At 36.4% G+C, this 23,309-nt stretch overlaps 2 protein-coding genes across 2 annotated transcripts; both read left to right on the forward strand.

The window, feature by feature from the left end:
* The first annotated feature begins 3,355 nt into the window (after positions 1–3,355).
* Positions 3,356–6,484, forward strand: LOC114276924 (zinc finger BED domain-containing protein RICESLEEPER 3). The gene is made up of 4 exons (XM_028218761.2): positions 3,356–3,666; positions 3,920–6,002; positions 6,101–6,165; positions 6,299–6,484. The coding sequence occupies exons 1-2, from the start codon at positions 3,481–3,483 to the stop codon at positions 5,759–5,761; spliced, it is 2,028 nt and encodes a 675-aa protein (XP_028074562.2). The 5' UTR covers positions 3,356–3,480; the 3' UTR covers positions 5,762–6,002; positions 6,101–6,165; positions 6,299–6,484.
* A 4,705-nt stretch (positions 6,485–11,189) lies between these two features.
* Positions 11,190–12,549, forward strand: LOC114276923 (actin-depolymerizing factor 7). The gene is made up of 2 exons (XM_082881747.1): positions 11,190–11,444; positions 12,251–12,549. The coding sequence occupies exons 1-2, from the start codon at positions 11,203–11,205 to the stop codon at positions 12,399–12,401; spliced, it is 393 nt and encodes a 130-aa protein (XP_082737873.1). The 5' UTR covers positions 11,190–11,202; the 3' UTR covers positions 12,402–12,549.
* The last annotated feature ends 10,760 nt before the right edge of the window (positions 12,550–23,309 follow it).

Here is a 23,309-nt window from a genome sequence, read left to right on the forward strand (position 1 = left end):
TTCTAAACAAATAAGTAATGTTTGAATATGTATTCTCGAACTTGAAAAAATAAAAACTTCTGCAAGTATTAACAATCTTGACTGTTCAATATGTTAATAAATTTTCATGTTTCACTACTAAAGAAAGGGCCTTTTGAGTCGGTTTTTTGAGTCGGCAAATTTTACCGTCGCAAAAGGTAGCCTTTTTGAGACGGCACAGAGTTACCGACTCAAATACCAAACCTTTAGCGTCGGCACCGTTGGCCGACACAAAAAATTAATATTTGATAGCATTATTTGAGTCGGTTGAATTTACCGACGCAAAAGATAGACCTTTTGAGTCGGCATAGACCTTTTGCGTCGGCAAATTTGTGCCGACGCAAAAAATTAGACCTTTTTGTGTCGGCAACTGATGCCGTAGCAAAAAAAAAAAAATTTATAGCCAAGATATATATATATATATATTTACTTGATTATATTTAATAAATATATTTATTTATACATATACTTTTATATTAATATTGAGTGTATATACTATAAATAATATATATCTCGTTTAATATCTGAAAGAGGTATGGTGGTGAAGTGGATTTAGTGCGGTGACCTCGGGTCAAATTGTCCAAATGGTGTGTGTTCGAAACTTGGGAGCCTCAATGAGAAAATTATGAGTTAAATTTTTTAAAACATTTAACTACTTTTTGAGTCGGCAATCTACCGTCTCAAAAAATTAAAACTTTTTGCGTCGGCAGATTGCCGACTCAAAAACTTTTTGCGACCCCATCATTTTCGTCCCTTGAGTTGCCGTCGAAACGCCGTCGCAAAAGGTTTTTGCGTCGGCAAATACGCTATTTGCGACGGCACGCTGCCGACTCAAAAGCCCTGTTTTCTAGTAGTGTTTGGACCTACATTTCCGAACATTACTTATTTGTTTAAGAATGCCTTCCCGAACAAATAAACAATGTTCGGACCCATGTTCCAGAATTTCAATCATATGTTCGGAAATTCAGTCCAGAAAAAATGACAAACAGATTTTATTCTTTTTGTCATTTTTTTTTTAAAAAACTTATCCGTACAAGGCCAATCTCCTATGAGTTAAGAACAACATCAAAATTATGAACATCCTTTAAGTTTTTATTATTGTACTCTTCTCGTTTTATGGAGTTATGATTACCAGAAAAACTTCCACTCATTGTCATTGCCAGAGAAGTGTAGGTAGTCAAATCGTTGCCACTGTTACAGCTGAAATATTGTTGCCAATGAGTTTTCAAGATTTTAAGAGTGGGTAGGTTTTGAAGGTGAGATTTAGGGAAGATGGATGGGTAGGTTTTGAAGGTCGAATTTGGAAAAGATGGATGGGTGGTGATGGAGGTGGATGCTCTCATAAACTCTAATTCATGATGTAGTGGGTGTGTAGGTTTAATTGTGAGATGGGATGTCTCAAAATTAATGATATCATTTTTTGTAATTTTATGTGAGGTTATTATTATATTACAAAAATAGTTAAAAATTGAAGGGTCTAAAATAAATTATGAGGTGCTAATAATAGGACACTTTTAAAAATATGAGTTTATACGGGGCTTAAGGTCGGGCTTGGCCCACTTCAGCCTAATTTAAGTTTTGAATTAGATTTTTTTTTATTAAATTCAAAATTAATTGAAAAAATAGAAAATTAATATAATATTTTAAAATGCATCACAAAAATTAAATTTGTATATTTGATTACGAAAAAATAAAAAAAAATTATTTATTTATTAAAGTAAAAAAATTACATATAACTTTTTAGAAAAGTGACAGTTGCATAAAGAATCAAAATTTGAAACACCAAAATACAAATGTATTGCTTCAAAATTGTAACAAATTAGGTAAATGCACAATAAAATACATAATAACTACGTTCAATTAAACCCACCGTTATGTCCTACTTATACCCCCCAAAAATATATAGTTGCTATAAAAAGTAAGCGAAAAAGTTGTCAAAAAATTAATTGTGTGAATCAAATCATTTTGAGTGTAACTCACATCACATTAAATTTGAATCTACATTAGATACTTCATATTCTTTTCACTTTTTGAGTTATTTTTCTCTCCCCGTAATTTTTGTCAAAAATTAAAAAATAAATAAAAACTATTATACTAATAGCGAAGTAAAAAACTCATAGTATTTGAGGGTGTTTTGAAAACATGGTTAAAAATTGAATTTTGATTTTAAGGGGCAATTTGGGAAGCTAGTAAAAAGCTAGCTTTTAGTTTTTAACATTTCACATATTTTACACACAAAAAGACAAAAAGTCCAAAAAAAAAAAAAAAAATCAACTTTTAACTAACTTCTCAAATCCCCTCTAACTAAGTTCTTTGGACTTTTTAAAAAGTTATTTAGAAAGTTGATAAAAAGTTATTTTTTAACTTTTTTGATTAATATTTATTTATACTATCACATCACAATCAAATGACCAAGATACCCCACCCAAAACACTGTTTAAAAAGTGAGTTGGGTAAACATGGAGGGTATTAGTTGTAATTTCACGATTAACTTCTAACTACTTTTCCAAATAATTTTGATATCAAAAAAGCCAGCTTATGGCTTTTACCCAAGCTGCAAAAGGTAATTTATTTTATTTTATTTTATTTTTCAAATGGCACCTCTTTCTTCCCCTAGCATTACTTAAAAATGGATTTCTATTTTGACCAAAGGGGTAGCTTTTCCCCAGCATAGAAAAAAAGAAGAGAAGGATTTTCTATTTTGACTAAAAAAGGTTGGCAAAAAGTATTATCATTTGTAGAAGATGGGTAATACTGATTGTGACCCTCACATGGACGGGAATTATCATAACACAAGCATGAAAATGATACAAATACTTGTCTCTAGTGATGAGTTGCTATTAATTATTAATTATTGTAAAACATGTCAATAGTGTAATAGAGTAAGATGTTAGTGAGATAGCGAGAGGTGAGAAGAACGATTAGTGACAGTCACTTAACCTAACCAACAATGTGCTATGAATTGAGCGAAAGATAGAAGCATTGGGGAGAGAATAGAGGTGTGACTAATTAAAAAAAAAAATTAAGTAAAAATAAATTACGTTGTTTTGCAAAACCAATAAACAATCATTGAATCAGTAGACACAATAATTACTTTTTTCATATATAAAACAAAGGTTAGTTTGAAAAGTTATTTGTGACAACTTGTGTACTAAAATAGTTGTAATAATTAGCTCAAAAAACCTACTATTGGCATCAATAACAGGCCAACTTTAAATACAAAATGAGCCATGTTTCTAGTGTGTCTTCCAACTTTGGGTTGGGCTGGACCTACATGCATAACCGAGAGGATTGAATTGAGCCTAAAATCTGCTAAAATGGGTTCGGATCCTTTTCATGAGAACACTTTCCAAAATCAGAGAGCCTCTTCGTTTGCCATTGCTTCACTTGCCATCTTCGATGGCTTCTTGCTTTATATCTGGACTGTGAATCGAAGACCTGTTCACTGCTATTGCGAAAAACATGGTGAGCAATCGACAGAAAAACCCAGAAGTGTTCCCAACACCAGACCCAACAATACCCAAAGACCCAAACAAGAAGAACAAAATGAAGAGCAAATTCAAACGCAAGAAACCAGAAACCCAATCCTCAGACCAACCCAATATACCCAAGCATTGCTCTAAGAAATCTCACTGGGAAAAGAACAAGGTTTGTTTTTTCAATTTCCATTCATTCTTTATCTATTTGGGTTTTCTCAGTAGTCCATTTTTATGATCATTTCATGAGTGCGTAGTTGAATCTCATTTGGTAATCAAATTGAAGATTGGGTTTGAGTTGGATTTAGTTTATGTTTAACAGTTAAATGTTTGATTTTAATTGTGCATAGCCACTGATTTAATACTTTGATTGTGTTCTATCTGATAGTGGACACTGTTGTATAATAGTTCTAAATTTTGTGCAGATGGATGAATCTACTTCTGGAGAACCTAAAACACAAGAACCCAAGAAACTAAACCTGGGGATTGTTTGGGATCATTTCACAAGATTGGATTGTGAACATGGTGAAAATCCAAGGGCTGCCTGCAACTATTGTGGTATGGATTATGCATGTGATCCTAAAGTTAATGGAACAAAACTTATGTTAACTCATATAGAATCACGGTGCAAGGAGTATCCCTTAAGGCAAGATGAGAACCAAACTACTACCCTAGGTTTTGAACCCAAAAGAGAAACTGTTGATGGAGAAACAATTGGTGATCTTGTCGCTGCAAGTTTTAGTGTGGATGCATGTAGAAAGGCCCTAGTGGAGATGTTCATAATAGATGAATTGCCTTTTAAATTTGTGGAAGGTGAAGGATTTAAACGATTTATGCATGTGGTGCAACCAAAGTGGCTAACAATCCCATCTAGGATTACAATTGCTAATGATTGTAAGTCAATATTTGTGAGAGAGAAGGCGGCTTTGAAGAATGCACTTAGAGGTCAACGAATATGTCTTACTACTGACACTTGGACATCTGTGCAAAATTTGAAGTATTTGTGTCTTATTGCACATTTTATTGATTGTGATTGGAAACTTAACAAAAAAATTCTTAACTTTCGTTTAGTACCAAATCACAGAGGTAAAACACTTGGTAGGGTGATTGAGGGTTGTTTGTCAGAATGGGGCATTGATAAGCTTCTAACAATTACAGTTGACAATGCAAGCTCAAACAATGGTGTCATTAATTTCTTGAAGCGGTGGACCAAAGATAGGAAGAATACCATATTAGAGCATGAGTTTTTACATGTGAAATGTTGTGCTCACATATTGAATTTAATTGTTTGTGAGAGCTTGAAAGAGATTGATGACTCAATCACAAGGATCCGTAATATTGTGAAGTACGTGAAATCCTCTCCATCTAGGATGGCCGAATTCAAGTTTTGTGTTAAATTAGAGTGCATTGAATATGAGGGTCAACTTTGTTTGGATGTGGCTACTCGGTGGAACTCCACATATTTCATGTTAGAACGGGCTTTACAATTTCAAAAAGCGTTTGAGCGGTTGGAAGATGATGACACTTTTTTCCATTTGAAATTTAGAGAGGATGAGATTGCCGAGGAGGTTGGTGAAGGTGGTGAGGGTGTTGTTGGTGTTGGTGGGGCTAACAGTGGGAAAGGGAAAGAGATAGTAAACACATTCGGGCCTCCGACAAGTGATGATTGGATGAAGGCTAAGTTGTACATCAAGTTCTTAAAATTGTTTTACAAAGCAACTTTGCGTCTTTCAGGTTCTTTGTATGTCACTTGTGATGCTTTTTTTACAGAGATAATGGTGATTCAAAGTGCAATCACCAAATTGTGTGCAAATGATGATGAAAATTTGCAATTATTGGCACGTGGCATGAGTTTTAAGTTCGATAAGTATTGGGGGTTTGACAAGATCAATTTGTTATTATTTGTTGCGGTTGTTCTTGATCCCCGTTACAAACTCAAGTATGTGCAATGGTGCTTAGAACAAATTTATGAAGCTAAGCATGTTGAGGACTTGGTAAAGAGATTAAAGAAAGAGCTGGCACAAATATATGATTGGTATGTCTTGCATGATTCAATTGATAGTGTGTGGACTCAAAATTTGGGTGATTCATCCAAGAGAATTACCATGGATGAAGATGATGACACAGATGTCTTTGAAAAAATGATGTCTCAGTTTAAGAAGCATTTGGAGGAAGAAAGTAATATGGTTAATAAGTCCGAGTTGGAGAGATTTTTGATGGAGGATTGTGAAGAGTACAATGATAATTTTGATATCTTGTTTTGGTAGAAGGCTAATTCCTCCAAGTATTGCATCCTCTCTCATCTAGCACGTGATGTTCTAGCCATCCCTGTGTCCACAGTTGCATCCGGATCTGCTTTTAGCACAGGAGGACGTGTTCTTGATCCATTCCACAGTTCTCTATCACCCTCTATGGTGGAGGCCCTCATTTGTTCTCTAAACTGGTTGCATTCCCCAGCTCAAATCAATCTTAGAGATCAGTTGGATGAATTGGAGAAACTTGCATCAGGTATTATTGCCCAAGTAGCAAGTATTGCTTATTTTCTTTAATTTTTATCATAATTATTTGTTCAGCACTTAAACTTCTTGTGTCCTGGGTTTTTTTAGAGTTTATGGAAGGAGGAGAAAGTAACTGACAAGGACTGAACCATCATTGATGTTTGAAAGCAATGGTAAGAAATTGAATGGTTGAGATTATTATTACTATTATTATTATTATCGTTTGAAATTGACTTGTTTAGATTGCTGATTGTTGCCTTCCAAGGTTGTGTGAAACATATATATATTTTGTTTTTGTTTTTGCAGGTTTTTGGCTTCCAATGGTTGCTGAATGTGATTGCTGCTGTGTCTACAATTCGCTCTCTTTTTATGTTTGAGACAGAGTGAAGTTGGTATGTAATTTGTTAATGTTAAGTGTGTTTTGCCTTGGTGTTGGTGGATTTGATGCTAATATATACTATATATATATATATATATTTTGCTGGTAAGCAACTACTGAGTCTACTGAGTTATCTTGGTGTTGATGGATTTGTTGCCTATGGTTATAGAAATCAAAACCATTGTTTGACTATTCTGTAATATACCTTTTGAAATTGTTTAGAACTTCAGTGCCTTCACCAAATAATGTCTACATGTTTGGGACAACTATGTTTTCTCACTGTTGCTGGCATGCCACAGCGGTTTGCAAACAATGTTAGGATAAATTTGTAAGACGGTGTAAGACATCATCATCGTGTAAGTGCTTTTTGAATTGAAACCCAATGAGACAAACCAGTGAGATCGGCAGTTGGATTAAGCCATAGTGAAAGACTTTTAAACTAGGCCGTGCATCTGACATAAGATGGCAATGGAGTGGAGCAGGGACAGGTTGGTAGTACTAATAAAAACAAGCAGTGATATGAATATAGTTGTTGAGACTTGAAAAATGTAAAATGACGAATAAAGCGTGAAAATGAGTATTTAAATCAATTATTTTTGTATTTTAGTCTTATTATATTTACAAAATTTAAATTATATTTATTATACATATAAATATATTTAATAAATGTTAGTGTTTATTTTTTCGATTTAATGTAAAAAAAAAAAAAAAAAAAAAAAAGGACACAGGGACCACCCAAAGTTGTGAATTATGTAGGTTGATATAATTGAAGTGTCTTTGGATGACACAAATTGGAATTGTGTTTGTGCAATGTTCAAAATGTATTAGAATTGTCTTATGAGTTTTTGTTTCTAATTTTTATTAGGTATTGGATGTTGATTTCCTCTTCGATTAGTGTGTTTAGTGTGTGGAGAACTGATTCATTTTGGGAATGAAAAATGAAAGTTTATTAGATATCAGAATTGGAAACATGGATTTGCACTTTGGAATTGGAAACTGGTCTTTCTCTAATGAGTATTGTAAAGAAACAAAATTTACAAAACTAGCTGTTGACCTCGAGGCTGTGAAATATAATATTTTATTTATATTTTATTCACTTTATTTATTTATTTATTTAAATTCTTATCAAAATTCATGATCTAAATATATTCAAACTGCATTTATGATTTTCAACCATTTGGCGGGATGACCAAATTTTATACCAAATTTACTTAGTATTCGACACGATGCCTTACATGTACGATGCATGGAGTGTTGCATTTGTTGAACTAATAGAGGCCCATTAGATAATGGGAAATTAGATAATAAACAAATTTAGTATAAGAATTTGGTCATCACAATATTAATCCAATAATACTTGTGCCAACGGCAGCCTAACACTACGGGATTGTTTGGGATGACCTAAATAAGTACACTTTTTGTCTTTTTACGAAAAAGATGTGCGGAAAAGTAAAGAGATGATGTGATGAAAAAAAGATAAAAAGTGTGTACTTAGGGTTGTTTTGGAAAGATGGTAAAAAGTGAATTTTTGGCTTTTAACCAAACTTTTTGAGAGTGATTTGGGAAGTTGGTAAAAAGTTGCTTTTAACCAAATTTTTTGGAAGTGATTTGACTAAAATACCCTCACTCAACTTAAAAAATTTACATTTCACCCAAACTTACAAAATATAAATGTTGAGGGTAGATATGTAATTTTACAACTTACTTTTTACACTTCCCAAATGACAACAAAAAAGCCAGCTGCGTTTTGCTAACAAAACGCAAACCTTGCGTTTTTCTGTGTTCCCAAAAGAGCCCTTATTTAGGATATCCAAACTTGGCCTACATGTGCGTGTGTTTAAATTAATAGGAAAAAAAATTAAATAAAATGGTGTAATCCAGTAATAAATAATATTTCTCTTTTATTTTGGTGGGCCTTGGGACCATTTTAATTTTTTTAATGAGAAATTTTATTTAACACTGGAGTTGTTTAACAAATTTGTTTTACTATGTGTTTTTATGTAATAAAAGTCAAGTCGCTATATTTAAAATAGTGAAATTTACTATGTTATATAATTAACTAAATAAAAAGTAGAGTTTCGGTGAAAATTTCTGGTGATATATATATATATATATATTTAATAAGTGTTTGGAAAAGATGAATTATTTTTCTTGAGCCTTTTCGATGAGATTTATTTTTAATTTTGCACGGCCTTTAGAAAATGTGATTTTTTTTTTTTTTTTGACAGGGCTTTTAAAAATTATAAATAATAAAAATTTGGGACCCTCGCCCTTATTTGTGCTTTAAGTATGCATACATACACGGAGAGGACGAGAAATTCCGACAAAATGAAAATATGACAAACATAAGAAGAAAAAAAATATGAAAAATGCTTGGTAATTCGAATTTGTGTGGTCCGAATGATTTGAATGTATCAAAATGACATCATTTTATCTCCAAAACGACGTCGTTTTGAGACATTCGAACTATTCGGGCCATAAAAATTCGAGCTATCCAGCATTGTTAAAAAAATAAGTAATAAGAAACAAGAATTCAGATCCAATCCGGCTCATGTCTCCATTTCATAATTAAGGGAGGTTTTAAAATTATAATAACCTGTTGGTTAAGATGATTGATTTTAAATTTTTATAATGCCTTGCGAGCTCATGAATTGAAATAGAGATTTTCATTAGATTTATATTTCATGAAATGGATAAACAATATAAAAAAAACGAAGGCTTCTTTTTTAGTCTAAATTGGATTGAAGAGTGTTGTTGGGCTTATGTAGACTCATCACAGAACCTGTATCTATGATCCGAACCGTTTAATGTATAGAGCTCATTGAGTACTTTATCTCTACAAAAAATTCTGTTGATCAGATATTGAAACCACTTGATCAGAACATATTTGTGTCAATGGTAAACATAATTTTTAAAATAAATTATTGATACAAATGTGATCTAATTAAGTAGCTATCGATATCTTATCAACGTGATTTTTTACATAAATGAAATACTCGACAAGCCCTATATATTAAACTGTTCGAATTATCGATACGGGTTCTGTGATAAGCCCACAAAAGCCCTTCAATACCTTCCAGTTGGGAAACCCAACTGTAGATAATCGTCCCCCATAAAAAAATGAGCTGTCAAAGGCCTAGAAAAAAAATTTTGAAAAAATAATTTTTGGTCATTCACACACATGAGAATCTAACAATGTTCATCATGCAATGATAATGTGGAGGAAGAAAGTGTGTTGGGGATGGTGGACGTGATCAAAACCTCAATTTCTAAGACAATTCTCAACCCTTATTTTGTCCCACAAAATTCTCTTCATTCTCCGCAAATTTCTGTGTATCCTAAAAAAAGCCCAAAGCTCTCTCATGTCTTTCCCAAATTCAAGGATCTCCCACTATACTCCCAATCCCTTCTTTCTCCTCTTTCTTCTTTCTTCTTTCTCATTTCTGCATAGCTGCTACTGCTATCCTTTTTCACCATGGTATGTCTCTCCCTCTCTCTCCATTTTCTTTAATTTCAAGTTGAAGGGTTAGAAAGAAAAGGAAGAAAAGATTTATTTGGATTAAAAAATGCTATGGTCCACAAAAATATACCTCAAATTTTATTCAAAAAGATAGGTGTATGATGTAGATTTAAATTTAGTGAAATATGGGTCACACCCATATTGTTATGTAGTCCATTGATTCACTTTCTGAGTAAATTTTTTGAATTTGTAATTGATTTAGATATAATAATCATTATTCGGATCTGAAATATTTCTTTCCCTTTCTCTATTTTTTTTATGTGACATCATACTGATTGTCAAAGCTGCACATGGTATTGGGGAATAGAGGCTCTCTGTTAAGTATTGATTTTATTTTAGTTTCACTTTTGGTCAAGTTATAACTTACAGTATAACACTTCGTTAATTTTATGTTAAATTGTTTGATAAAAATTGTCATATGACCTTTATATGATGCGCATCATTTAGGGAAAAAAAAATGCAATTTTCTTCTATTTTGGTTAATTCCTTAATGTACCACCATTGACCACCTCGTCACCACCGTATACGATGGGTTTAAAAAATCAATAATACTAAGTGGTTCAAAATTTCATAACTTGAATGGCTTGAATGTTTCAAAATAACGTCATTTTAGACGTAAAACGACGTCGTTTTGACACATTCGAGCCATTCGGATCACACAAATTAGGGCCACCAAGTATTTTTCTTAAAAAATACAATAAAGAGAGAGTACTATGAAAATTATAAAAGAAGAAAACAAAATAAAATAAAATCACATTTGTCCTTTAAAAAATGCCTCAGGTCAAGTCGACATTTTTCGTTAAATAATTTAACACCAAACTAGTAAGGTATCACGTTATAACTTGATTGAAAGTATAAGAGATCGACAGTTACAATTGAAAAAGCGAGACCCAAGTGACCATTGATATAGAAATACGATTGATCATCTGATATTCTGATAACACTTCAATGGCCAAAAAGCACGGATGAAACAGGGTAACAGAACACTATTTACAGCATTGATACATTAATTTTCATGATTCTATTTTCCAGTTGAACAGATTAAAATCATATAATGACATGCCTGTCGTAACCCTCTTGGCAAACACATAGACTAAACACATAATCGAACCCAAAATATATTGATGGACAAAATTTCTCAAAATCAGCACCCCAACAAATGTAGTCAACTTCTATCCATTAATGCATTTTCTGTATTCCGTTCTGTGATCAAATTTTGCATCGGCTTTTTGTACCCTAAGGTTTTGTGTTTCTTCTTTTGTTTGTCCTTGTTTTAAAAAATGTTTTGGGTAGGCGAATGCGGCGTCTGGAATGGCCGTGGAAGATGACTGTAAGCTGAAGTTCTTGGAGCTAAAAACAAAGAGGAACTACCGTTTCATCATCTTCAAGATTGAAGGCCAAAACGTGGCTGTCGAAAAGCTTGGGAGTCCCGAGGAAAGCTATGAGGATTTCACTGCCTCTCTCCCTGCTGATGAGTGCCGATACGCTGTTTTTGATTTCGATTTCATCACTGATGAGAACTGTCAGAAGAGCAAGATTTTCTTTATTGCTTGGTAATATGACTTACATCATTTATATTTCTATCTACTGCAATCAATGTCACACATTGGATTGTAAATGTAGAGACTAACACACTATCTTTGTTCTTGATGAGTTTAATTACACTCTGTATTTCTACATTTTACATGAAATCCAACTTCGGCCCCTCTAAGTTTGATTGTTACAGTCAATCTCTATACTTGGTAGTCATGTTTCAATGCAACCCAAACTTGGCCAAAAATGATAGAGTTGACTGTCACAATAGAATGTAAAAGGTCAAAGTAGGATGTCATGTAATGTGAGGATGCTAAGTGTAATTAAAAGAAAAAATAACAACTGAATGTACACCACCCATGCGTGAGATGGAGTGATATTGGCCTAGTTCTTGCCTCACTTGAGGCATATGATAAAATTGGGCAAAAAAACTAGTATAAATTTGTGTTTTTGAAAGTGGTTGTGGGGATTAATTTGTATGACAATGTGCATTGAGCTTCCTTGTGTTAGTTCACCGATTTCTAGTTATGTCACTCACTCGTATGATTGAGCTAGTCTATGAAAGGCAAGAATAAATATTGATTTCTCTTTCTCATATGTAATCCACCTTCTACACGCAATCGGATCCCTGGATTCTTTCTTGTCTCCTAATCCCACTGCTCTTTACGCTTGGCTGATTCTTTCTTGTCTCCTTATCTCAAAACATGTATTGCATGAGAAACTCACCATGTAATAGAGGGGTCCGAGATGGGAATCAGAAGACAAATGACTGATTTACTTTTTTGTTTGCTTAGTAGTGATCAAATTAATTTTCTCATTTTTTAAGGTCACCGGATACATCAAAGGTGAGAATGAAGATGGTATATGCAAGCTCCAAGGATAGATTCAAGAGGGAATTGGATGGCATTCAAGTTGAGTTGCAAGCAACGGATCCAAGTGAAATGAGCTTCGACATTATAAAAGCACGAGCTATCTAAAAGTTGTCTTGTCTTCTTTCGTCGTCTTTTGCGTTTCTTACTTATTATGAGCTTTACATTTCTCGTTTTGGTTGGCATTTGGTTAATACTGAACCGCGTAGGGTTATGTAATATTATGCATTCTTTTGTTATGTTTCACAGTTCCGAATATTCGTGTCAAGTATATGTTTTGCTTGCACATGTTGCATCCTGATTTTCAACATTTTGTGAAGTTGTATTTTGTATACACAAGATGAGATTATTTGTTGTGGTAATGAGAAACATGAAATTGTTATTGCCTTCTACTTTTTTTTCTTGTCAAATATTAAAATGGAATAAAGCCATTTATGTTTGGATAAAACAACTGATTTGTTTCTGTTTTTTCGTTTTCTGTCCTTATTTTTTCAAAACATATATAAATATAGAGTCAATATGTTTTTCCAATGGTTGATCCATAAAAGAGGACTTTCAATTTTATGAAATCTGTTCATCGAGTGATATGTCTATGATACGAATTTTGCACTACTTGACGCACAATGAGGGGTGCATCCACAAAGTTCCCTATGCATCATCCTTAGAGAATTAAGAGAATTACAAAGATAATTCCTTTCGTTCCAATTGTAATAAATTTTTTCTTTAATAATTTTTAAATTTTGTTCTCGGCATGCCCATTGATCTGGAGGGGCACAACGGTTCATACATTAAGAGTGCTGCTATTAACACTATCAATTATTTTGGGTCCCTTATTTTTTTAGACCCTCACTTATAAATTATAAAACCTTTTAAAAAAATTTTCTCCCCCCAAATAATACCAAAATTATTCTTATAAAAATATTCTACCAATTCAAATGCACATTCTCACATTCTCACACCCCAAAAAGTCTCTCTCCCAAAACCCTAACAAAACCCACGACGGTAGAACCTCCCAAAACTAGTGGAAAAAATTTGTGGTGATCAAGAAGTTTTTTCTCTGCTTCATTACGAGGTTTGTCAATCTATTTGATTTTTTTTTTTCTATTACATCTTTTCACACACATAACACAATCCACTTTCATGCTTCACTAGTTGATTTTCTGTCATTCATTCATGGCCTCATTGTACTTGTATGCTCTCTGTGTGAGCAAACTGGGTAGAATTTCACCCCCTGTCAACCGGGCAGTTGACCATCCAAGGGTGGTCTGACCTCCTTTATTTGTATGTTTTTGCTGCTACTTCGATTATCTGTTCCCAAACAAATATGAAATGTTCGGTTATCTATTATTGAACAAATAAACAATGTTCGGATCTGTGATCACGAATTTCAGTCATATGTTTGGGAGTTCAGTCTTAAAAAAATGACGAATAGTTATTTTTTATTTTTTATTTTTGCCATTTTTTTTTCTTCAAGACACATACCCTTATAAGGCCAATCTTCTCTAAGCTAAGAACACCATCAAAGTTATGAACTTCTTCAGAGTTTTTATTGCTGTAATCCTCTTCTCTCATGGAATTGTAGTTGTCGAAAAAACTTTCAGTCATTGTTATTGTTGGAGAAGTGTATGTAATTAAATAGTTGTCACTGTTGCCACCGGAATATCGCCGCTAAAGGGTTTTCAAGATTTTGAGGGTAGGTAGATTTTGAAGGTGTGATTTGGGTAAGATGGATGGGTGGTGATGGAGGTGGGTGATCTCATAAACCCTAGCTCATGATATAGGGATATGTGGGTTTAATTGTGAGATAGGGTGCCCCAAAATTTTTGATGTCTTTTTTAGTAATTTCATTTGAAGTTATTATTGTAATAAAGAAAAAGCTAAAAAATGGAAGGTCTAAAATAATTGATGGGGTGTTAATAGCAGTACTCTACATTAATTCTCTCTCATCATTTTTTTTTTGTTTTTTCAACTATCTACCATTGTCATTTTCTTCTTTTTGAACAAAAAAATTATGTGATGATCCTAGAACATGCCCACATATCACCGAAAAATTAAGTGGTGGTTTTGGAACAAATTCACATAGTGCCTATATATGATTTTATGGATAAATTACACTTTGCACACCTACACAGTACACCAAATTCCACTTTGGCCTCTATATATGAAATCATGACAATCAACCCCTGCATTTCTGGTCAAATCTCACTTTGGTCCCTACACAAGTGTTAATGTCCTCCTTCTATTACTCCACTATTTAACAAAATTCAGTCATGTGACAAGAATGTGACTACAAAATCAGGGGTAAGAGACGAAAATCATTCACATTTTCCACCAATACATGCTTTGTCCCCAAATTTACATCAAATTATTATTGTACTAGGCTAAAATTATGTTAGATTATGAACAATTAAGAATATGAATTAGAATTTTGCATAAACTGGAATTACGAAACTCTATTTTTAACATTAACATAGTCTTCTATCTATCATTCATCATTTCTCTTCAATTTTTCTACTGCCTTTTTTGATTTTAGTAGTTTTATTTTCTTACCTCTTTGTCTCAAGTTTCAACACACACATACACTGCCAAACAAGTACTCAGCTGGAGAACATGGCAGAATAGATTGCACCTGAATGACCTGTCATAGAAAGATAAGACTCCGGCGGTGGTTCTTCCACCCGGGGGCATTCCGACAATCAAGTCAGTACTCAATTATCTCTCAAAGATAGCAAACAGTGCTTTAACTCACTAGTCAGGAAGCAAAAAGCGTACCTTAGACTCATGAGGGTGCCTTGCTTTTATAGTCAGCAATAACTTGATCCCTGTAGAAGCCTAGCTTCTCTTGGAATTTGGCCCAATGCCCATCCTGGACTCTCCAATAGATAAAGATAAACTCCCTAAGAGCTTTATCCTTATCCAAGCTGAGGTCCTCCCTCATTCTAGGACTCTTATAATTTATCCATTTATCTCAGATTCCGGTATCTCCGCAGGTAACCTCGGCCTAGCTGAGATCATCTTGGCGCCAAGACCAGGACACGTGGCACCTCGGCTGGCACTTCGGTACCACTTTGGCCACATGTTGTTATTCATAAAATATGTCCCCACAACTGCCCCTAGGTTATATTACCTTGACATCCTGAGGTGATGGAGCCTATATCATTCATTCACATAGTGTGCCGGCTAAGACTTGCTCTACCCTTCATTTACCGAGGTTGTCACACATCGGCTCCATATGACGAAGACTATAATGTGTTTTCTCAAATGCCTTTAGAACCAAGAACCAAGTTTTTCAAATTTTTAATCGAGATCGTCCCCCTAGCCGAGGCTTTTGTTTCATTTAATCAAGAACTCCAAGAGTTCTATCTGCTCATGAGCTGTCACGCACGATTTCTCAACCGTTTTCGCCACGTGTCTTTTCTTCATTTTTCTGTACCTGACACGTGCCATCAGGTTGCGTCACTTCTGCGTGCGCCGCCTAACAGGTATGTCGTCTTAGGCACATTCAATGTAACTTTGCCGTCTTTCCGTGTTTTAACAAAAACACTTCCCTCTTTCTCCATCTCTTCACTTTTGCATCTGTGATTTCACTCAAGTTTTCAAGCTTCGCTCTCTCTAAAAATACCCAACCTCCATTGTTGCCTTCTTCGAGCTTTTCCTGCAACCACTCCGTTCACCTCCTCCGATGAAGCATCCACCTTTTTGCTACATCTATCGTCATTGCCTGACTTCGACGTCTTTATACTGGTGTCATCTTCCTTGGTAAGCCACTGTTTTTCCTTGTTTCAATTTTTGATTTACTTCAAACTTTGCTATGCTTGTATACGGCCATTTGTGAGTCCATTCATGTTTTGTGAATATATTTGCTTGTGTTTTTGAATTCCATCACTTTTGAGTACCAAACACGCTTTGTTTGGAATTTCTGGTTGTTCAATATGCTTTTGGTTCATGGCCCCTATGCACACATATGCACTGTTTCATGTGTCTCGATGTTTTTGATAGTTTTACCACTATTCTTGATTTTTAATCTGTGTTCTTGAATTTTTGCTACCTTCTTGAGTCTGAATCATGGTGCTTCTCTGTTTTTCTATTTCCTTGTTGCATTTTCCAGATTTGTTGCCTTCAATTCTCCACTTCTACATAGATTAGGCTTGGGTTTTGGTAGAGAAATCACAAAAATTTAGGAAAACTGAAACAAACTCCCTTTGATCTTGAAAAATCCTTGCCCCAGTTTCTGTTTTGAGTTTAGTTGAGGTCGTCTCAAACCTATTCCCAACTTTTTCACTTGAACTGTGTACCAATACCTCCCAAGCCGACATCATGGGAATGTTTAGGTGGAGAGTAGACACCCCCACTAAGCTAGCGTACTTTAGGTAGGAGTTTTCTATACCAGCTGATGTTCAAATACGGGTTGGTTGGAGAGAATGACTCCATTATGCCGGGGAAGGATTATATGCCCTTTCCCGTAGTCTCTATTATCGAAGGAGGAGTCAGATTCCCTCTTAACACCCTTTTCAGAGAGGTTCTCCATTTTTACAAATTGAACCCGATGCAACTAGCTATAAACTCCTTTAGGATCATAAACGGAATCGCCGAGTTAGAGCGTCGGCAAAATGCTAGGATCTCCCTCTCTGATATTCAATACCGCTACATGATGCGTGTCCTTAAAACCAAAGTCGGTTATACGTACTACCTCAAGCCGAGATCAACCCAATACAAGCTGATAGCCGACATTCCAGACTCTAATAAAGGCGTGACTGACGACTGCTTGATTGTTTCAGGTAATTGGGAGTTTGCGTCAGATGACGAACTCCACCTCTTCCCACTACGCTGCGGGGTTTTTAGGGATAATATGGGTAAGGACTTAGTTTTCCTCTCTAGAGTCCCTCCTACTTTCTTTAATCATCATATTCTTGTTACTTTGTTTTTAACATATGTTTTCTTTTTGTAGCTCTCTCTCAACCAGAAAAGGACTTTCGCCGATACTATACGCCGAGCCAAGACCTAGTTTGCCTTCTCGGTCTTTCACTCAAGCTTCGCAAGGCTCCAATCCTCCTCAATTATATCCCAACATACTGGAGTCCTCTGCCTGACGTCCCTCGGAAGAGTAAATCTCCCCCTTCCGCTACAACTCCTCCTACTACTTTATCACCAAGGCCTGACCAAGGCTCAACCTCTGACCCAGCAAAGCAGCCATCGACATCTGCTTCCTAACTAATTCCTCCAGCCCAGCGTCAACGCTGACGTCAAGTTTCCGTCAACACTCCTGCTGGTAGAACTCGTAGCCGAAAATGCCAAAGTGCTGAGACGTCGGCTTACGACCTAGCCAATCCACTCACTGCTCTGCCAGCAATCCACTTTGGCACAAGGGTCACAGTCGCCCGCCATCGCCGACGAGATAGGGCGCAAATCTGTAGTTGCTGAAGATTTGCTTGCCAACATCCTTGGTGTTGTCACTGTCCAGACTTTATCTTCTCATTCTCAACCAACCCCCAAGCCAAAACGAATGAAGAAGGCTAAGGCTAAGACCACAATGACCCAGATTGATTCTGAGGACACTATGCTATTTCAAAGCTAGCTGAGGTCAATAAGAGTGCCCCTTCCACCGAAAAGCGACCCGCCGAGGACCCATAATCTGAGGCCCCATCGGCCAAAAAGTCGAGGTCCGACCACCAAGAGGGCAGCAACTATTCTCGAGGTATGGTCTGGGCACTTGAGATCATCCTTGTCGACAGGCCTTTTACCGCTGGTGATAGCGCTGCAAATCTTGAGGTCGGGGCGGCCTTGTCCGCGGTAGTTCTTCTGCCCGAGGATATGAACCATATGGCCGAGCTTCATGAGTATGAAGATTTCACTTTCATGATGCAACACTCGGTCTTGGTAAACCTTCTTCCTATCCTTTTGGTAATCTTTCCATACTTAGTGAAATTCTACTAACTTGTGCTACTTCTTGCAGGCCATCCAACATGCCTAGCCTTACGCCACTAAGATCGAGATGATGAGGAAGGATTTGGTGAAGAAAACAAAAGAAGCAGCCAAACTCCTATCTTTGCTCAATAAGGCCGAGGCCAGTAACTGCTCTCTCATGGACCAGACCAAGGACGCCAAAATCGCTCAGAGTTTGGCTGAAGAAAAGGCCAAGGCGGCCAAAGATGAAGCTGAGGTAGCAAGAGCCGATCTCGAAGTTGCTAATGCCAAAGTGGCTGATATGGAGGCCAAGCTTTAGAAGGCTCTTGACAACAAAGAGGCCGAGGTGAAGGCAACAGACGAAAAGTCCTTTGAAGAGAGACAGGCCGCCGTTCGTGACCAATACAAGAAGCAAGTCAACCTGGCTTGCAACAGAGGTTACTACCTCGGCTGGACGGCGGCCCTCAACAAGTTGGCTGTTGCTATGGATTCCGATCTTCGGGATATCAGTCAGCTCCAAGTGCCATTCTTCCCAAAGCCCAAGGACGCCAACGTCTAAGACGAAGATGATGCCGACAATGGTAAGGCCGACGAAGAGGATGAGGAGGCTGCCACTAATAATAAGTCTCCTACCCTTAACGAGCAAATAGACTTAACTCGGGATGAAGAGGATGACTTGGCATCCAAGGGCGTCTCTCCCACTCCAACAACTTTTGAAGTCGAGATCCATTATGCCGAAAAGAGTCTGGATAAGACTTTGTAAGAAATTGATGCAGAAATTGAAACCGAGAGGACTACAACACTACCCTTCGATCAAGCCAAGTCCAGCACTTAGAAATTTTTCATTTTCTTTTTAGTTTTCCTTCTTAGCTTGTAATACTTCGTTTGAACAACGTTAGTTCTACATTTGGTTGGGGTGTCCTTTTTTGTAACTGAACAAGTAATCGTTCTGCAGGCCGAAGTGCCTTTTTTTTTTTATTTATTCATTTTTCTTTTGAATGCAATTATAACTTCTTCCTTCAGATGTTTGTATGTTTTACTGCTTCCATACTTAGAATAATTTACATGTCTTCAGTTTTACTCCTTTAGCTGTATAGTCTCCTTGGAATAAAATATCTCGGACGTAATTTCTAATTTTGTTCATCTCGACTTTGGCTTAACACTTAAAAACATTGTAAAAATATTTTCCTTGCCACTTTAATTATTGTCTTGTATCAAAAGAATTCAGTCTTCCATACTTTTCCAAGTTTGGTAACCTGGTAATCTCAATAAGTATGTATGTTGGGTACTTTTGTCAATATGAACTCCAACTTGTAAATTGTTTCTGAAATTTCAACAAGTGTAAAGCCAGTTCCAGCTTGTAAATTTCTAACTCCCAAGTACTTTAGAATTTGTTTATCATTCTCTAGCTCTCTGCCCCCTAATGTGAACATGAGTTTCACTTATGTCCATATTAAGTATATGCCTATGATGCTGTTGCTGAAGTAAAATTCAAACAAAGACTAGCCGAGGTTCTCAACCTCGATTCTCTGTTAACCTTACTGAAATGCACTTAGTTTCGATCTGAGTTTGATTATGCCGATATGGCAAATCTAGGTTGATCCAACTTAGTTTAACTCAATTATATGCAAGTATAATTTCACCTCTGCCATATAATGAGTCTAAGTTATCCGTCATGTTTCAATCAAAAATACCGCCGACTTAGTTCAACTCTATTATATGTAAGTATAATTCAACTCTGCCATATAATAAGTCTAAGCTATTCGTCATATTTTAGTCAGAAACATCGGCCACTTAGTTCAACTCTATTATATGCAAGTATAATTCAACTCTGCCGTATAATAAGTCTAAGTTATCCGTCATGTTTCAAACAGAAACATCGCCAACTTAGTTCAACTCTATTATATGCAAGTATAATTCAACTATGCTATATAATAAGTCTAAGTTATTCGTCATGTTTCAAGCAGAAATATCGCCAACTTAGTTCAATTCTATTACATGCAAGTCTAATTTAACTCTGCCATATAATAAGTCTAAGTTATTCGTCATGTTTCAATCAGAAACATCGCCAAGGGACTGGTCGATCATATTTCACAAGTTTGAAATTAAAAATCGAGCTAAAATTTTATTATTACTTCGGCTAATAACAAAAACTTAAAAACAAAAAATCTAATGATAGAAAAACTTCAGGTTGCAAGTGTTCCATGGTCTTGGCAACTCTTTGCCTTCACTGTCTTCAAGTCGATATGCCCCATTGCCTAGGACCGAGATGATTCTATAAGGTCCCTCCCAATTTGGGCCAAGCTTTCCCTCTCTGGAATCCTTCTTGTTGCCGACGACCTTTCTCAGGACGAGGTCCCTAACTTGAAACTCTCATGGGTTGACCTTCTTATTGTAAGCCCTAGCAAGTTGCTGCTGGTGTGCCCCCAACTGAATTGTTGCTTTCTTTTTTCTTTCTTTAGCAGATCCAGATCTCAGGCTAAAAATGCATGATTAGTCTCATTCCCCACTCCTTGGGTTCTGATCCCTGGGATGCCGACTTCTAATGGGATTACTGTCTCTGTGCCATAAGCCATGACAAATAGGGATTCCCCAGTTGATCTTCTCAGCGTAGTTCGATATGCCCAAAGTACATTGGGTAACTCTTCTACCCACTTCCCCTTTGTTGCTTCCAGCCTCTTCTTAATCCCATCTAAGATAGTTTTGTTGGATGCTTCTGCTTGGCCATTGCTTTGAGGGAAGCTTGGAGTGAAGTAGTAGTTCTTGATCTTGTACTTTGCACAGAAGCTCTTAATTAGCTTACTGTCAAACTGCGTACCATTGTCTGCGATTATTGCCCTTGGGATCCCAAACTTGGTGATGATGTTCTTCTATATGAAGTTCTTTATATCAATGTCCCGAATCTTTGCAAGGGGTTCAGTTTCTACCCACTTGGTGAAGTAATCTGTTGCTACCAGCAGGAACTTCCTTTGTCCAGTCGCTTGAGGTAGTTGTCCAACAAGATCCATGCCCCACTAGGCAAATGGCCAAGGGCTGGACACTAGGTTTAAATCTGCTGCTAGTTGATGTATCAAAGGTGCAAACCTCTGACACTTCTCACATTTTCTGACATAAGCTTCAGCATCTTTCTGCATATAGGGCCACCAGTACCCCTGAGTAATGGCCTTGTGAGCAAGTGACCTGCCCCCAGCGTGGCTTCCACATACTCCTTTATGTATTTCATATAGGAAGTCTTCAACTTGTGAAGGATGCACACACCTCAAAAGGGGACCAGTAAAAGATCTTCTGTAGAGATGTCCTTCTACTGTTAGACTGAATCTTGCCGACTTCAGTCTAATCTTGTGTGCTTTTTTATGATCATCTAGCAGTTTCTCATTTCTAAGGAATACTATTATCATATCCATCTAACTTGGTCCCATCTCCACACATATTGCCTCATACTCTGTGTTTAGTGGTTCTACACTTGGACCTGACAAATAATCGACCATTATCATCCTTGCCTCTCCTGATTTCATTGCACTAGCTAGGTTGGCCAAGGCATTAGCATGGCTATTGTCATCTCGGCTAACTTGCTGTTGTCAGAAATTCTGGAATAATGCTACTGTAGACGTCCCCGAACGTCCCGGGAAAATCCCGTTTTGTTCATTGGGCTTACTACAGTTTGGACTCAAATGTTATGGTTCTGAATCTAATCCCACAAAGTGCAATGCAAGGCCGATAAATCACCAAAGAGTCCAAATCTGGCAAATCGTTTTGAAAAACTGATTTTTAGAAAGAAGTGTCAAACATGGACTCCTTTGCCAGATACAGAGTCGCCACCTAAATATTTTATTTTGGGAAAATTTAGGAAACCCTGACTTGTGCCTAAGGCCACGTGTCCGTCATCACCAAAGTTGCATTCGCTCGAGAACTTGGGTACGATTGGGGAAGGTCATGCAATGAGCACCCCTACTCGCCCGATCAAAGATCGGTCATTACTAAACATGATATCGAGTTTTTGAAAACACATGCGTTCTTATTCCGGTTTATTAGCCTAGAATTATTATGTGATGCGCACAACATACAAGTATAGACTGGATCGCTTGAGTTGGAACAAAACATTTTATGTTTGTTTATTTGAAAATGGTTTGATGGTGTTACTCGCAAGTAGGTTAAAATGCGGATTTTGCCACCCTCAAGTGGGCTTAGAAAACATGGTGATTTGCCACTCTCAAGTGGGCTTAAAACTTGCAATCAATGAATTGTTCCAATTCAGGTAATCCAACCTTCACCCACAGGCATTCAAGCAGTTATATCACATAAACAGTTAGCCTCATGGCAAGCATGCTATCATGGCAGTCACTTACACACATGCAAGGATGCTAAAGCATAAACATTCACCAAGTACTCTAAGCCAAAACAGGAACTAGTTAGTAATCAATACATGATCCTAGTTCATGTTAAGATGGCTAATGCAACACATGCAAAATGCAACTAGAAATAGGCTCGGCTATCCTAAGATGTCATGTGAAATGCAACACTTGATACATGTATTCAAATTAGGATTGAAATACAATACAGTTAACATAATGCGCCGAGCTCGGTGCATGCAAGACAAATGAATGGATGCAAACATGCGAGCATAAGGATGCTAATTGAAACATGTCTTAAAACTAACCATCGTAAGCTGGTAAATAAAAAGGAGAAAGAAGTGGGGGTTGAAAGACATGCATCACACACATGCACACTTATTACAAAATTCGCTCTCTCGATGGAGGGTTCGAATAAATAATACAACACCAACTAGCTAATCTAAGCTAATCTAATTAAGCTAGTTATTATACAACCAAAATGAATAATAAATTACAGCTAATTATTACACAACTCTAATTAACAAACTAACTAACTAAGCAATTAAACTAGCATGCAAACTACATGAATGTGGACTGCCTCAGCTCTGCCTTGAATGATAAAGCATGCATGAATGCTCGAGTCGCCTTGTCAGGAAATCCATCGCGATGCCCTGGTTTGCCTTTGTTTGCAATTGATTTCAGAAATTTGTACAAAGCTCCAGAGAGATGAAACTCCACCCCGGGAAACTATGGGAAGGCTGCCGACCAGCTTATAGGCATG

This window comes from Camellia sinensis, chromosome 8 (assembly GCF_055761805.1).
Source record: "Camellia sinensis isolate YWXY chromosome 8, ASM5576180v1, whole genome shotgun sequence".
In the NCBI taxonomy this organism is placed as follows: domain Eukaryota; kingdom Viridiplantae; phylum Streptophyta; class Magnoliopsida; order Ericales; family Theaceae; genus Camellia; species Camellia sinensis.